Raw genomic sequence first — 17,942 nt, 5'->3', positions numbered from 1 at the left:
CCCTCCGGGCATAAGTCATGTGCACAGGGATTTGTTTCTAATACTATATGCATTTTGTAGAGCAGGATCTTTGTAGACTGATATTCTGAATTATAATAGCATCTTATTTTCTTTTTCTTTTTTTGGAAATTTCAGATTGAGCTTGGATTGTGATACTGAGAGGTAGCCTGGCCAGCAACAGATCCAGCTACTAACCATATTTCTGTCACAGAGCATCTAAAAAAGGACTCAAAATGTTTATCAAGAAGCCAACGTTAGAAACGACGACAAACCGTCGCTATTGGATGGTAGGGACTATGATCTTTGAGAACCTGTTTTTCTCGGCTGTTCTCTTAGGATGGAGTTCCCTGCTTCCAGTATTATTAACAGAAGGATTCTACAGTACAAGATGCAAGGAAGGTAAGTCATGTAGTATTGAATTTTAAAGGGGTGGAGGGGGTGGGTTTCTTGGGGAAACATGTTACAATTACATTCCATGAACACAAATCAATTAGAATTGAAAATTGTATGGGAACTTGTTATTACTCAATTGGGTGGAAATTATCAGATTTCCATCTCTATGATTCTTATCCCATTAATATCCATCTCTTCAGTAAATTAGTCGGACCATGGACTTGTAGGTCCAGAGCTTACTGATTTCCCTTTTACAACTCTTAAAATCTTCTAGAGCTCTGTTAATACATGTACATGGCCCACATGTTTCCTGTGTCTTTCAACTTACAATTTTCCCTTGCCTAGATGACACCCCACCCCAAACATTGCAGCAACATGAGAAAGAGTGTGTGTGTTTTGGGATCAGTGACCTCTCCCATAACAGCAAGCTTGTGCAAGATTTATCCATAAATCCTGGTGGAGTGTTGGGTTTCAGGAGCTGAACAACCCTGTCTCTCTCAGCACCGCTAGTCCTCGTGATTTATTTCTCCTGGGTGCCTGAGCTATTCCAGGGGTTTGTGTTTACTTGATTGAGTTGCTCTAGTGTGTTCTTGATCTTGAGGCTTGCAAAATGGATGCTCTGCTGCACAGTGAGGGATTATACATTCTTTTCATGGGGTATTACTAGTATCATTCTCCCAGTTGCAGATGTATAGGCCTACATGGAATTGCCATTTTGCATTAGAATATTTCTGTATTCTACCATGTACACTTGCTTTTTGAAGGCTATTGAGTATGGCGTGCCAAGTGTACGCCAGTATATTCTGTGCAATTCAAGCAATTCCGTACACAAAATGTGTTTTTATTCAGACGAAAATCTTTTTGTCATGACGCTTTTCTAATTTCGTACACAAAATTTATTTTGTGTCACACAAAATCATTTTCGTCTCGACGAAATGCACAAAATAAATTTCGTTTAGACAAAATGTAATTGCGTCCACAAACTTCATTTGGCGTGCCATACAAAATGGCGCACCAAATGTCCGATGGTAAATTCCGTCCAAATCACGTCATTCCGTACACAAAAGTTTTTTTGTTCGTATGAAAATGATTTCGTCATGACGCAGTTTTATTTCGTATACAAAATTATTCTTGTCACACAAAATAAATTTTCGTCGAGACGAAATGTAATTTCGTCCACAAAATTTATTTCGTACACACGAAATGAATTTTGATCTAACGAAATAGCACCCCAATTGTCCAAAGGAAAATTCTGTAGGAAAATATGTGTTTCACTCCAACGAAATTCATTTCGTCATGATGCAGTTTGATTTCGTATACAAAATTTATTTTGTGTCACACTTATAATCAATTTCCTTGAGACGAAATAAAATTGTGTCCTCGAAATTCATTTCGTTGCGATGCAAATATTTATTCCGTCAACGAAATGATTTTGTGTCACATCACAAAAAATTCCGTCGACAAAATGATTTTGTGTCACATCACAAAAAATTCCGTCCATGTAAAATAATTCTGTGTCCTCTTTCTGGCAGGGAATATGAGATCGTCGCTGATTGGCTGCACCTTGCTCAAGCCGATATCTTCGCTCGATCGATATCCGGGCGCGGGACGGTCACACTTCTTCTTCTTCTTCTTCTTCCTCCGCTGATCCCGGAGATCTACAGCAGGGGCCGATTGCACGAAAGGGTCTTTGCAAGGACCGTCTTTCGTGTCGCCCATCTTTTATGATGCGCCATGTGAAACGCATTTTAAATAATTATCTGCAAACATATTTCATTCGTCCGTTAAAGTAAACAAATATTTGTTTATAAAATGATGTGATATATCATGAAATTGTATAAAATTTGATTTAAAAGCAAACTAAACGAATCTTATTCTTTATCATAAATTTCAGAAACACCCCGCCTATAGCGTATCATAAAAGATGGGCGACACGAAAGACGGTCCTTGGAAAGACCCTTTCGTGCAATCGGCCCCTGGTTGCTGTATTGTTGCACTCACAGGTCGGCATGTTGGTGAACCTTTCTTGTTTAGCTTGCACGTTATTCATGTCAACGAGAGCTGCAAACAACTTCTCTAATTGGTAGAATGTGGACGGACATTGCATTCGTAAGTTTAGGTATGTTTTCGACTTCAAAATTACGTTGAAAACAAAATGGGAATTCGTTAGTCGTTGCCAAACTTGCATTTGCAAGAAGCTGTGCAATTTATAGTCCCGTGTATTCAAGTTTGTGTAGGGTCCTACTGTAGTCGACCATGCCCATGCCAGGCCAGGGGGATTGGTCTTTTGTGCACACCTAAAATGGTAATGAATTATACAGGCTGATATTTAGGCCTAGATTTTGATTAATGGTGTAAAATTCATACTCAGACTGACTCAGAGCAAAATGCATGTTGAAATTGGAAACTTCATTGGATGACAAATTTTATATAATTATTGACTGTCTGAGTCAGTGATTGACGTGATTTTATTTTTAGATTATTAAAAACAGCTTTAGCTTGGGCACCCACACGCATTGCGAGGTTAGTATTAATACTGGTAAATTAAACCATTGAACCATGTTTGGCAGTGGATTTCGAATTGACAGTTAATGAGTTAGTGGGTCGTGCATGCTGGCTTGCTGCGATCCCACTTCTGCAAGTGATGTCCACGTCCATAAGGCATTAAACACACCACTTCTAAGTAATGGCTTGGTTTTTCTGTGCGCTGTGCCTGTGGCATGTCAGGGGCGGATCCAGCTTTTATAAAGGGGGGGTTGGGGTGGTATGTGAGGGAGCGTAGCGACCGAGTCCAACCGAGCGGAGCAAGCGAGGGTGTTTGGGGGGGTGTCCCCCCTCCCACATAGGGAAAATTTTTGAAAATCTGTGTGTGAAAATGGCGTTTCCTTGCATCTAAAACACCACTATTTTTGATATAGAGGTCGTTGCCAAATTAACCCCCATGAAAATTTGTAAAATTAAGTTGCAATCCCCCATTTTTTTTTTTTTTAATGGGGGGATTTTTGTTTGGGGATGAGAATCGGCAACCCTGGCCTAGATTGTCACTTCCGCGGTGGCCCGTGTCCTCAAAAAAGCTGATGGGGGGGCAAAAAGGACTATGTGACATTTGTTCGCCCAACCCTCCCCCCAAATAAATAATAATAATAAATTAAATGAAGACATAGAAATAGAATAAAATAAAATTACAAGTTTTTTAAAAAAGATAAGATTTAAAAAAAATGGTCCCCAGATTTTTTTTTTTTTTTTGGGGGGGGTTGCAACCCCCCCTCTAGATCTGTTTCTGCATGTAATGAACCCTTGACTATGAGTTGGGCTTGTCCGTAGACTCCAATGTTAGAGTCGAGGCCTATCTCGGCTCGGGCCCAAAGATGCGCCACCGCGCACAGAAAAATCATGTGGTATGGACACCAGAAGTGAGAATGAGATCCCATGCGCGACCCACTGACTTAGATATCCACTGCCAAAACGGTTCATGGTACAGGGTATAGGGCAAGTCCAAGAAAAGGTCACCCTAGAAGGTAAAATTTTATCTCCAATTTAAGAAGTTATCTTTGGAGGGGTAAGAAAGCCTATCGCCTGTTGTGGTAGCCTAAGTATGTTTGGCCTAGGTCCTAGCCCCACTCATTACTAGTACAAGTTTAGTTACTTTGAGCGATGTTTGTGCCGGCTCCACTTCACCACCACTACTATACGCTCCATCTGGCTGAACATCGTGTCCGTTAAGTCGATCTGATATTCCGAGTGACAAAGGTGGGATTTTATGGGGAAATATAAAACTCATGGAACATCACGATCTTTAAAAACAAAACTAATATAGGAGGGGGTCCAGTGTCCGGACATGTTATCTTTTGGTTACACTTCGTAATTCAGAAGGTTCGTAATTCCAAAACACGTGAATTCATTATTGCCTGAACCACAATGTTCGTTAAATCGAAAAAGGGTTCGTTAATCCGAACATTTGTGGCGTAATTCCGAAGGTTCGTTAATCCGAAAAGGAATAATGAGTGATAATTCCGAAGGTTCGTTAGTCCGAAAACGAAATGAGGTTCGTTAATCCGAAAACGAAATGAGGTTCGTTAATCCGAAAAAACTAAATGAACAACGAACCTCATTTTTTTTCGGACTAACGAACCTTCGGAATTATGACTCTCATTATTCCTTTTCGGATTAACGAACCTTTGGAACAACGAAAGTCATTTCAATTTTTGGATCGTCCGACCTTCGGAACAACGAACCTTATTTCGCTTTCAGATTAACGAACCTCCGGAATATCCAAACCTTCGGAATAACGAAGCTTCGGAATTATGAATGTAAACAATCTTTTTGAAGCCTTCCTTTTTGTCTTTGGATTACACTAAAAATATGAATTCAATACTTGTAATCATCTTCTATTTTGTTCTTTATATTTCCCAACATTTTGTACTAAAATTTGATGAAACTTCGCTTCTAACTTTTTTCAAATGACTTTCTAACATTGATCGTGTGGACACACAACCTGTACGGACACACAACAACTGAGTGACCTGAAACTCAGGCAGGACGTTTAGCAATACTTGATTAACCTTATGCCCAAATTTCATGAACTAGGTTTCTAAGTTTTCATTTAAAAAACACAACCTTTTGTTAAGATTTGGTGTTGATGCCGCCACCGTCAGAAAAACAGCGCCTATAATATAATTTTACTCTCCTATGCAGGTGAAACAAAACGGAAGGAAAGAAGGGAAAACACAAATTTTGCGCATTTTCATGTATTTATTTTCAATAGTCTCGGCAGTGCAGCCGTCCTTGCATGGTAACTATTATATAAAGATTATCCAGCAGCTTGCAAAGGAAAGTCAGTTTCAAAGTAATTTCTTCAGTGCACAGATGAGGCGAGGGGGTCTTCGGGCGCTTGCCCCCTCTCCTCTCCTACAAAAATAAATTATGACCAAGAAAGTAGAAAAGAAAATGGTGAAATATATTTTTTCTGAATATTATGCTTTCATTGGATATTTATAAAGTTAAATATTTTTATTTTTTTTGCTCGCTCACAAAAAAAAGATCTGCCCAATTATTCATATCTAGCCCCTTCAAAACTTTGGCTCACTTCGCCACTGATTTGTTTCATCACACTTCTATGCAAATACTTACGCCTATAGAATAGAATACATTATATCCTACATAGAGTAAATCATGTATAGTACTATTGGTTCAAGTAGCATCATGTGACCGAATATCAACTCTGACGTCATACCTCGATATATTTTTGGATACTAGTATATCGAGGTCTGACATCATTATTTCACAAAACTGGATCTAGCTAAACTCTCAGGCACACCGGCCAGCGCGCTCTCTCTCCCGGGCAAGTCCAGCGATGTGTCGGCACAGGCACTGATCTGCGTTCTGCTGAGCACGATGGCTCAGAGAAAAGTAGGTAATTCAACTCAAGTAACCGGACTTTGCAAGCTCATCACATAGATTTTGGTTATAAATTATAAAAAGTTGGATAAAAAACAAATATATCAGGCGTTTCATTCGAAAGCATAGTGGGAATTATTAATCCTCGGTTGGACTGGCAAAACTACTATATTTCCCTCGGGGCTTCGCCCCTCAGGAAGTAATTGTCAGACCAACCTCGGATAAATAATTCAACTATACTTTCTCAAAGCCTGATATATTTGTTTACTATTTCTCATAATTCCATATGGCTTTGTGTAATTATTTTGTGTCCTGAATTACTTCATTAATATGAAATTTTATTCAGAATCACAAAAACTGCAAGCTCTCTTTTTCTCCTAATAATCAGAGACAAAATGAGCCCAAGATTTTGAGGGAGTCAGATGTGTCATATCAGGCAAAATTCAATAGAAGTTGTGAGCGAGCAAGCTTTTCATTAAAAAAAAATCACATTTTGTAGCTTGACATAAAAATATTCAGAAAATGTTATATTTCATTTTTCTTTCCCTTTTTTTTTTGGGGGGGGAGAGCATCCCAAGCCTCCCCCCATCTATGCACCTCTGTCTAGTGTCTATATTACTGTTATATTGTTATTTCAAGACTAATTTTCATAGAAACGATTGGTTCAGAAAAAATATTAATCACATGCAGCCTTTCATGGAAAGTTCCCCCGGTTGTCCCGAAAAGGTGTGTTTTGTTTGACTTTCCTCCTCAACCCACCCTTTCGAGAAAAGCTCTCGCGGCATATCTCAACGTCCGTATGACATATTTGTCCTGCCCACCAGAGGTGAAGGCGAGACTAAGGGATCCAAATGTCGTCTGTCCGTCCGTCACAAACCTGTAATGACACATAACTCCACAACCGTAAGTCGCTTTTAAACCAAACATGGATGGTAGATGGACCTGGGTGACCTGCATGTTGAGCTGCAGTCAGAGGTCACATGGTAAGGTCAAAGGTCATTTTCAGGTCAACGTTAAAGTTTACATGCAACACTTTTATGACACCTAACTCCACAACCGTAAGTCGCTTTTCAACCAAACTTGGATGGTAGATGGACTTGGGGGACCTGCATGTTATGCTGCAGTCTGAGGTCATATGGTAAGGTCAAAGGTCATTTTCAGGTCAACGTTACAGTTCACATGCAAGACTCTTATGACACCTAACTCCGCAACCGTAAGTCACATTTCAACCAAACTTGGATGTTGGATAGACATGGGGGACGTGCATGTTATGCTGCAGTCAGAGGTCACATGGTAAGGTAAAATATCATTTACAGGTTAAAGTTTACATGCAAGACTCTCTTATGACACCTAACTCCGCAACCATAAGTCACTTTTCAATCAAACATGGATGGTCGATGGACTTGGGGGACCTGCATGTTATGCTACAGTCAGAGGTCACATGGTAAGGTCGAAGGTTATTTTCAGGTCAACGTTAAAGTTTACATGCAACACTTTTATGACACCTAACTCCACAACCGTAAGTCGCTTTTCAACCTAACATGGACAGTAGATGGACTTGGGGGACCTGCACATGTTACGCTGAAGTGGGAGGTCACATGATAAGTTCAAAGGTCATTTTCAGGTCAACGTCAAAGTTTACATCAAGACTCTCTTATGAAAACTAACTCCGCAACCGTAAGTCACTTTTCAACCAAACTTGGATGTTGGATAGACTTGGGGGACGTGCATGTTATGCTACAGTCAGAGGTCACATGGTAAGGTCGAAGGTTATTTTCAGGTCAACGTTAAAGTTTACATGCAACACTTTTATGACACCTAACTCCACAACCGTAAGTCGCTTTTCAACCTAACATGGACAGTAGATGGACTTGGGGGACCTGCACATGTTACGCTGAAGTGGGAGGTCACATGATAAGTTCAAAGGTCATTTTCAGGTCAACGTCAAAGTTTACATCAAGACTCTCTTATGAAAACTAACTCCGCAACCGTAAGTCACTTTTCAACCAAACTTGGATGTTGGATAGACTTGGGGGACGTGCATGTTATGCTGCAGTCGGAGGTCACATGGAAAGGTCAAAGGTCATTTACAGGTTAAAGTTTACATGCAAGACTCTCTTATGACACCTAACTCCGCAACCGTAAGTCACTTTTCAACCAAACTTGGATGGTAGATGGACTTGGGGGACCTGCATGTTATGCTGCAGTCAGAGGTCACATGGAAAGGTCAAAGGTCATTTACAGGTTAAAGTTTACATGCAAGACTCTCTTATGACACCTAACTCCGCAACCGTAAGTCACTTTTCAACCAAACTTGCAGACTTATGCTGCAGTCGGATGTCACATGGTAAGGTCAAAGGTCATTTTCAGGTCAATATTAAAGTTTACGTGCAAGGCTGGTATGACAAGTGTTATTCCATCCCAGTAATTTCACAATGAAGTTTCGATATAATTCTTGCGTGCCCTCGCAAATCACAATATTTCTGGTTATTTTCATAAGTGGGCGAGACAAAAATTGCTTTTGCCTTGTTTTTTAGTCATGTTCAAAATGAATTAGTGATGATTTCATTTTTCTCGGCATTTTAATCCCCAAGTCTGCATGGTTTAATTATGTTTGATGCATGTTTTGCCTTTAGTAGACAGCTGGCAGCCCTCTGTCTCGAGGAGTATTTTTATATCTTTTTCTGTATTTGGTGAGTGAAGCCAACGAAATTCAGCTGAACAACCAACATAAAGGCATGGTCACACCGGCCGAGCGTTGTTGGAGCGGTAGGGAAAGAGGGTAGAATTTTTCTCTCAAAATGGGGGAAAAATCGAAAACAAAAAAACAAATCGAACTTGAAAATGGTAAACGGTAGCGAGCGGTGATGATTTTTTTTTCTCTCCGCTCCACGACCGCTCCAACAACGCTCGGCCAGATGCCTTTACACTTAAGGGGAATCCAGCCTTGGTCATAAAATATAGTGTTGGAAAGGAGAAAATTAGATAAAACAGAATGGTGAAAGTTTGAAAGAAATCGGACCAGCAATAAGAAAGTTATGGCTGCTTTAAAATTGAAATCCCTATGATTATGTAGATTTCAAAGTGGCAACTGGGTAAGTAAATTATGACAAGAGGCAAGGACAACTTTCCCATAGGCCATGTACTTAATTATCAGGGATTTGTGTTTTTCTCCTAACTGCCCTTCCCCTGGGGCAGTAATCTAAATATAACCCTGGTAGTATATTGTTTTATGTCCTCATGTGAAAGAAAAATAAAAATTTGAAGTAAAACATTTGAAAAAATGACATATTAGCCATTTTATGTATTGGAGTACATGGAAGAGTAGTCCTTGCCTTACATCACTGTGACATCACATATGTGGCCAATTTGCAGTCTCGTGGATCTAGGGATTACCAATATTCACAACTTTAAAAATAACTTTCTTATTATTTGTCAGATAGTGTTCAAACTTTCACCTATCAACTTGACTGATTTTTCTTATTCCCCTAAGAACAAGTTTTTATTTGGGTTGGATTCCCCTTTAACAGAGACCGAAGCTTTAGTTCTAGTTTTGGCTCTGCTATTTTTTGATTGGATGTATTTCCTGATTTATCACAATAATTGCAAGTTTTATCATAATTTAACTTTTTGAAAATTATGCTATTATGTGATTAAGGCTACATCTCTTGTACTTTCTACCGATAGTCTCAATATAACGTTATTAATGGATTATTTCTTGTTAAAAATCCTAAAGATAGGAACTAACTCTGTGGTTGGTAGATAAATATGACTCACTTGTCCAGGTGTTGATAAACGGGCCGCTGCTGAGTAGGCCTAGAGTTTTCTTAATTATATATAATTGATTTCATGACATGTGTTTACATTTGCTGCAGATTCCCATTCAGCCGTTGGACTGAACTGGTACTGTAACACAGTATGGATGGTCAATATGAAGCAAGCTTCATCGAATTCCTCCAAGAGCTCTGTACTCTGTTCTGATCATTTTGAAGATGCTTGCTTTGACAGGACTGGGCAAACGATTCGTCTAAGACAGGATGCTGTCCCAACCACATTTAATTTGCCGCCTCGTCATCAGAAGGTACAGTAGATCTATATCATACGTGTTTTAAAGAAATATAATCTCTGTATTATCTATCTACCTTTGGTTTGACAGAACAATGTTTTGAATATTCCATTCTCAGTAGCCAAAGAGAAATGAAAATTATCCTATTCGTTAGGGTCACCATGGACCTCGGCCTATACTGTGTACCAGGGGACTGTGTATTTTAAGTTAACGCTTACTAAATGATCAAACAAATTAAAAATTTGGTTTAGCCCTACATAATTAGCATGAGCTTCTTTGAAATTGCAAAGCTAAGGGTGTATTGCTGATTTTTCATAATTTATTAAAATTCATTTTTGATAAATTATTTTATGCATAAATAGAGAATTCTCTGCTGTACAGTTAAGTAAATCTCTAAATAAGTTCCCAAGTTCTACAGTGCGTATGAAAAAATGGGATAGATTTGAAAAGTCTATAAAATTTTTGTTTCAAATTATGATCTCAATATTTTGGTGTCAATACATGCTATGGAGTCTTATCCTTCAAATGCTATTAAAATAATTTGGTTTTGTTCGTGCTTACGCAAACACAAATTTTTGTTTTGTCTGGGGTAAAAAAGGAAGCTTGCGCCAAAATGGCATAATATGATGGTCGGACTTCTTGCTATCAGCAGAATTCCTCTTAACCTTTTCATTATCTTTGCCATAATTTTCGAATTATGCAGTCAAAATTCATTTCCAAATCTACTTATTTATTTGGATAGTTGTGTTGTTCCTTTTTAATATGTTCTCTTTTAGTTTTGAATATTCCTTCCTTAGGCAAGAACATTTTTTAAAACCAAATTATGGTAGAGCGTGTTTTTTTTTTAATCCTTTCATTGTGTTCTGCAAAGGTTATGATGCCTTTGAACAGTGGCATACTGAGGGGTGGGGGCTCGGGGTGCTCCCCCCCTCCCAATACAAAATTATGACCAAGGAAAAAAGTGGAAAGAAAAATAACAGAAAACATAGAAAGTGAAATATGATATTATTCTGAATATTATGTCAAAATCACAAAATTGGATATTTTAGTAAAAACTGGAAATTTTTGCTTGCTCGCTTCACAACTTTTCAATGCATTTTACCTGATCTGCCATATCTTGCTCCTTCAAAATTGACTCAATACACCATTGCCATTGAAAGACATGAATATTTTCTTGTTTGTCCTGTCAAGCACATAATTAAACTTGGTGAAGGATTCAATGACCCCTTGAAAATAGGATTCATGTCTTTTATAGGTACCATTACATAAATTGTTTCACATAATTATTATCAAAGGTACCATAACATAATTTGTTTCACATAATAAAAAGGATTTGAATGATTACAAATTCTCCCAATTAAAAATGCAAATCTTCTCACTTGGGTTGACAAGAAAGTCTCTTCTTACTTATGAAGCAAAATTCAAAGGTAAAAGAAGTTCAAATTAAAACCAATGTAATTCAGGTAAATGAATAAATTTATTAGTGAAATTTGACAGCATTTTTCGAAAATTATGGCAAAGATAATGAATATATTATAAGTCTGCTGATTAGCCAAAAGTCTAAAAGTATAAAACGTCCCATGTTCGCTCAAGCATGAATTTATTTTTTAAATGCCATTTCAAAGATAAGATCTTAGAGCATCTATTAATATCAAAATATAGATATAATATTTTGAGACAAAGCAAAGATTTTATAATTTTCAACCAATAAGTACAAGAATAATGATGCATTTGTCATTTATGATTTAAAATAGAATTTCCATTGGATTAGATTTGTAAGAAAAATAATGTTTTTGAGCAATTCTAGGTCCGACATGAACTCATACATTGTTGCATTACTGCGTATCCGGATGCCGCAAACTTGGTCCCTAAACTTCTGCGAGACTTGACCAACAAAAAAATATGAGGACATGTTTCTAACTGTGGAATTATTGCAAAACATGTGGAGGGGGCTTATTAAAGTGATGGTCCAGGCTGAAAATATTTATACATGTAGCTTAATAAATAGAGTAGAAGTCACTGAGCAAAATGCCGAAAATTTCATCAAAATCAGATGACAAATAATCAAGTTATTGAATTTGATAGTTTATAACAATAGTTTGTGAAAACGGTCGTCATGAATATTCATTAGGTGGGCTGATGATGTCACATCTCAAATTGTTCTTTTGAATTTTATTATATGAAATTATGTTTATTAAATTTTATCCTCCAAGAACTAGAAAAATTGGATTGACAACTGATTTAGTACATTAGATATTAATTGCTGAAACTTATTTCATCATAATGGAGACACATCATTTACACATGTATGAAATAATGAAAAAATTATGATTTTATGAACCAAACGGAAAGTGGGGATGTGACATCATCCCACCTAATGAATATTCATGATATGACTATTTTCTCAAAATATTGCTAAACTTTAAACTTCAATAACTTTATTATTTGTTATCCGATTTTGATGACATTTTCAGCATATTGCTCAGTGGATTCTACTCTATGTATTAAGATATAAATATTTTCAGCCTGGACCATCCCTTTAAGACCCCCCCTTCCTCCTTTGGGGCCAGATAGGGTTAATAAATCATCATGAATATTTAAACATGTTTATTTTGCTGCAAGTCCATTGAAAAGGATTCATTTCTAAACAAATATTATTCTAAATGTACTATTGAATATTAATTTGACAAATTTAAAGTCATTTTTTTCATTCTTGCATCTCGGTTTATTCAATTTTTCTTCTTTTTTTAATGTTTTTTTTTTTATTCACTCTTCTCGTACAGAATGCACACAAACCAGGGAAACCCTCGAAAGAAAGTCATTTAGATTCAGCAAGCAACCTCCCAGATACTGCAAAGACACCTGTACCAAAGTCTTCAGCACCTTCCCTGGGACTACTACTCAATGCCAAAAATCTAAGAGGGGTAAAGTGGAAGATAACAGCAACATATATCTAAATGGGGTATTGTACAGTATGATTGATCAACCAATGATACCAGTTGTATTCTGACATTTAAATCCATGTCCCTCTGACCAATGTTGTCAAATAAAAACCTTGCTTTGAGCATAACATCCTCAAGGTGGTCTGAAATTCTATTAGAAGGTACATGTAGTCTTCTGTGGAAGTTCATTTTATGCTTTGACTGCTAATCTACAAGTTTTATTATCAATATGCTAGTGTTCTGAAGTTGATGTGTTAATAATCAATTGTTTTAATGTTTTATTCTATTTAAAACATAATAGATGGAGACCAGCAGCATGGCAGCAGGAGCTAATGTTGGTCGTGATGAGGCATATACCACCATCAACAATGCTGCAATTGCAGTCACCACCACCAAGTCTGCTTCTGTCACTGCCATCACCATTGCCACCGCCATTACCAAGACCACTCCTGACACAAAGCCCCCAAGTCCTCAACTGACCAGATATTGCAGCTGGAGAAGGATATACCAGGAACTTCAAAGCCAGGGCTTGCCAGTCTCCTACAATAAGAAAAATGCCATGGGCCCATCTAATGAACTAGTAGTAGAATATTTGGCCACAGTTGTAGAAATGCAGAGACTAACATACTGCCACAGGTAAAAATCAATGTCAGATATGATGGATAGTCTTTGAAATATGGGTTGCAGAATGAATATCAGTAAAACCCATCATGATGTGCTATCTGATTTAACCCTAAAAAGGCGGTGGGAGCCCAAAAATTTTCACGATAAATCCACAACGTGAAAGATTGTGCCGCGTCATTATAAAGCCTTTTTTAAAAAAAGTTTATGAGTTTTCAGACAAAATTTGTGACACCTGGGTACCCGGTTCTGCAATTATGCAACATTGTGCATTGTGTAATTACACATGTCAGAATTGCACTAAAATGTGATTTCATGGACAAATCCAATGCAAAATCTGTTTCTAGCCAGAATTCATAATTGTATCATACCGGTTAATGTTTATTTTTACTGATTAAAATCAATTAATTTCATTGTGCTTATGATCAGAAAATTTTGTCAACAATATAAAAAAAGTAAAAAAAACAAAGAAATACTTAAGAAAGGAAAAAAATACATATGAAAGGTATTTGATATCAATTAATTTTTATGTGTCTGAACAAAAACTTCAAGGGCTGTGTTTATAGATTTCCAGCCAAATTCTAATTTCATGCATGATTTAGTAAAATATATAATTCTAAATAATTTTAGAATGATCAAATATACAATTTTTTCATCTGTGGCAGGCATTTTGCATTTCTTCACAATTGCGCAATTAACGGTCAATCTTGAGGGCCCCCACTCCCCTTCCGCCCATCTTTCCTGCCTCCAAAATACCCTGGCAGTCTTATTAGGGTTAGATTAAGTCTACATTAAGCAAACATAAAATTCTTACAATTGAATTCAGTGGCGTAATGAGCCAAATATTTTGAGAGGGCTAAATATGGCGAATGGAACAAAAGTTCTCCAAAGAGAGCGAAGGGAGTGTGCAAAATTTTAGAACTTTTTAATACAGAAATCAAAATTTGGAAAGATTTTGACGTAATAATATCCAGTAAATACTCTCTATTTCACCCTTTCTCGTTCGCTTTCTTTCTTTTTCTCCTTTTCTTTCTTGGTCGTTAAACATTGGGGGGGGGGGCAGTCAGACCGCAGGTCCCTATGCTAATGAGCAAAAAGTCCAGATACATCCAAATCATCTCGTGGCTGAATCCTTGCAAAATCTTGTGATTCGTGAGATTTTCTTTCTCGAGTCTAAGAATTTACCTGTTTTAAAGAGAAATTCCAGTATTGGTAACGATCTCAAAATGACTTTTTACAGAATCTAATATAATGACCACCCAAGTGTCTGTTTGTATGAATAAAAAATATGTGCCAAAGGATTCTGGAAGAAATTGTGTAATTGCTGAGAAATAAGCAAAATAAGCTCATATTCCAGCAATAATAATACACTGTCCCACGTGTGCCTATCTGTGTTGGTGATCTTCAGTGTGAACATTTTTCAGCGTAGATTTCAAGATTTCACAAAGTTCAGTTTATGTAACTTTACCAAATCTAGATCCTCGATGATATACTGACAATTAAGCCAGACTTTCTCATGAAATCAGTGTTTACTGCAACTACTGGCATTACTTTTTAACCTCAAGTTAAATTAAATATTATTGCACTATCAGATAGAGTAAAAGTTACTCTTTCATATTGGTCATTTATTTTGTATACAATATTTTGTTAAATAAGTAAATTTCTGGCCTGAAAGTGTGCCTCAAAACTTAATTTTCTTCTTCCATTTTCTTTTGCACATTGTGCAAACTTTTTATTTTGAGCCTCAATGATATCCATATCACCATAAAGCTGAACTTCTTTTCTTTCTCACAATGCCACTCTTGATATGCGGCACCTTTTAATCGGGTCAAGATCACACTTTTCCCACTAAGGTACAATACGAGATTTCTGTAATTTTGTACTTGCATGAAATCCAGAGTTCTGATTGGCTGGATAAGGTTCACAGAACAACAGGCACAGGGTATTTGAGGAGATTACCACATGGGAAGTGTGACCTTCCTACGAACCATGGCACTGGAACCGTTGGAATTTGCCACTGGGTGGTCCATTTGACCAATCAGAATGCAGTATTCTTGTTTTCAAACTGCTTTATGTACTTGGCAAATGAAAAGTGTGATCTTGACCCGATTAAACCAATTCTTATTTTGAAACCTATATCGTTTCAAAGCATACATATTCAGCTTTATCATGATATAAAAATCATTTGGGCTCAAACACAAATAAAGTGTGAAAATAGCAACTTTTGTCAGGTGAAAATATTTATTTTATAGCATATTTTAGATCAAACTTTGAACCTATATTACAAAATCTTTGAATAAATCCAAACATATGACATGAAAGAATGATTCTTCTTCTTTACAATGGTACCAAATTCATGAAATTCGATGCACAGTTAGAGCAGCAATGACCGAATGAAAAGGTGTTATGGTCCGCGTCAAGCTCATTAAATATACAAAACATCTCAAGTCATGAATATCATTTGGATGAAAGAAGCCACTCTCTTGGGACCTGCAGTCTGACTGGGGGGCATGGCCCCCATCTATACATCAGTGATGGATTTAATACTTTTTGCATGTACGATGACGATGCTCGCTCTCTCTCACCCATCCTCACTATGTGTATATGTGTGTGCAAGATGAATTATGAGGAATAATTGCATGAAGTGACGTTTTTCAACCAGAGATTGATCCTTATGTATTACTTACTATTGCATTTTTGTTCATCATATTGACCCATCTTGACCCCTTTACCCCCCCCCCCCCCTGACAAAAACCTAATAGTCAAATGAAGTTTCCTTTTCTTTTCTTTTGATATACATGTAATGTATTCATGTGAGAAAAAAAATTATAGTGCCAAACATTTTTTGAAAATTTTAATTTATTCCTTCAGGTGAGGTTTTGTCCACAGTTCCAGAAGGACACAAAATAGTATCAGAAAGTCATGCCAGAATCAACAACTGAAGGGTTTGAAGAGCCAGATAAAGAGCCTAGAAATGTGATTTAAACGTAAGTTAAACTTATTTATAATTCTGATTCATTTTGGCATAGAAAGTAAGTCATAATAACAATTTGAATGATTTTTGTCTTCTTGATTTGCTCTTTGTCAGGAATCCAAATTTTAGAATTAAACTCTTAGTTTGAGGTGTTGATGATTTTTTTTTCAGCTGCAAAAGTAACAAACCAATATCAATCATTGGTCGATAATGTGACTTGCTTTCTCTTGCCAAATTGGTACATGTACATGTATATTCTGCATTTCTATAATGATTGACCCCACCACTAGCACATAAGATGCAACATGTCAAATAACTGTCAAACTCACTTCATCATGTATTTTATTATTAATATTTCATTAAAGGAGTAAAAGGACTCAGAAAGATTACCCGAAAAAGCTCACAGAATTTTTTTTACTGGTAGACCCTTTACATTCATTTGATGAATTGAGTTCATGCAAAATCAACTGAATGTTATGAGTACAAAATCCTGTTAATACACCTTACTGTGAGGCTATTCTGGTAGGTCATCCCGGGAGTGCCTGAGGATCTTGTCCATTTGGATAAATCTTGCAAAGTACCAAGAGGTGCCTCCACCCCCCCCCCCCCCCACTCTATTAAGGGTTAACAATGAAATTGAAATTAGGAATAAGTTTAGTATCTTGCTCATATGCATTATAAATTAATTACTATTTCAGGTACTTCAATCACATGCACAGTAGGAGCAAAAACAGCAGCAAACACACAGGAGATGTAACACTACATTGACCAACAGCAACAACTACAGCAGCATCAACAATTTCTGCAGGAGATGCAAAAACCACACTGGCAACCTCAACAACATCAAGGTGTCCAACAAACACTCCGGGAACGTTAACAGCAACCACAGCTTCAGCTGGAGTTTCAACAAACACATCAGAAAAAAACCAACAGCAGCAAAAAAAACACTTATGAATAATGAAATGAATCTAATTGAAACTCAAAAGCCAATGACGCAACATCTTTGACAAACTGAGACAATTATTCATTCTTTTACAGGATAAAGAAATACTTTTTTAAAGTGTAAATTTGCAGGAACACAATGGATGTTCCTATGTATCTATTTAATGAAATAAATTTGACTTTAATAAATTCAGTAAATTCAATTCAATAAATTTAGTGATTCAATAAATATCTACTTTTATTTGTCAATGAGTGAAAATACCTGTATTTTCTATTTAGAATGACAAAAAGCAATTTATCAATTCAATATCATCAAAAACTTTAGCAATATGGTTGTTAGGCCCTCCAAATTGTTGATATTTTGATGAAAAAGCCGTTTCTGCTGCAATATTTGACGCAACTCAAATAGATCAAATATTGTCGCAGAAATTGTCATTTGCCCCTGAAAGTATCTGCGGCAAATATTTGACGCAGCTCAAATAGCTGCATCAAATATTGCCGCAGAAATTGTCATTTGCCGCTGTTTTGAGATTTGCCGCAGAAAATGAGATTTGCCGCAGAAAATGGGAGTTGCCGCTGCGGCAAATGTTTTATGAAACGGGCCCCA

The 17,942-nt window shown here is 37.0% G+C and overlaps 1 protein-coding gene across 4 annotated transcripts; it reads left to right on the top strand.

The window, feature by feature from the left end:
• Nucleotides 1-2,393: 2,393 nt before the first annotated feature.
• LOC121408565 (THAP domain-containing protein 5-like) lies at nucleotides 2,394-17,197 on the top strand. Of its 4 annotated transcripts, none has more exons than XM_041600077.1 (6): nucleotides 2,394-2,502; nucleotides 9,666-9,871; nucleotides 12,640-12,780; nucleotides 13,100-13,434; nucleotides 16,291-16,406; nucleotides 17,092-17,197. In XM_041600077.1, exons 2-5 carry the CDS (start codon nucleotides 9,713-9,715, stop codon nucleotides 16,292-16,294), a joined length of 639 nt encoding a protein of 212 aa, XP_041456011.1. In that variant the 5' UTR covers nucleotides 2,394-2,502; nucleotides 9,666-9,712; the 3' UTR covers nucleotides 16,295-16,406; nucleotides 17,092-17,197. The 4 variants fall into 4 exon arrangements, with proteins under 4 accessions (XP_041456011.1, XP_041456013.1, XP_041456010.1 ...); XM_041600076.1 differs by lacking the exon at nucleotides 2,394-2,502 and adding an exon at nucleotides 3,765-3,911; XM_041600078.1 differs by lacking the exon at nucleotides 2,394-2,502 and adding an exon at nucleotides 5,618-5,802.
• Nucleotides 17,198-17,942: the final 745 nt, after the last annotated feature.

The sequence above is a fragment of the Lytechinus variegatus genome, chromosome 2 (assembly GCF_018143015.1).
Source record: "Lytechinus variegatus isolate NC3 chromosome 2, Lvar_3.0, whole genome shotgun sequence".
Classification (NCBI taxonomy): Eukaryota; Metazoa; Echinodermata; class Echinoidea; order Temnopleuroida; family Toxopneustidae; genus Lytechinus; species Lytechinus variegatus.
The sequence above is the reverse complement of the archived record's forward strand: the minus strand, read 5'-3'. Positions and strand labels throughout refer to the sequence as shown.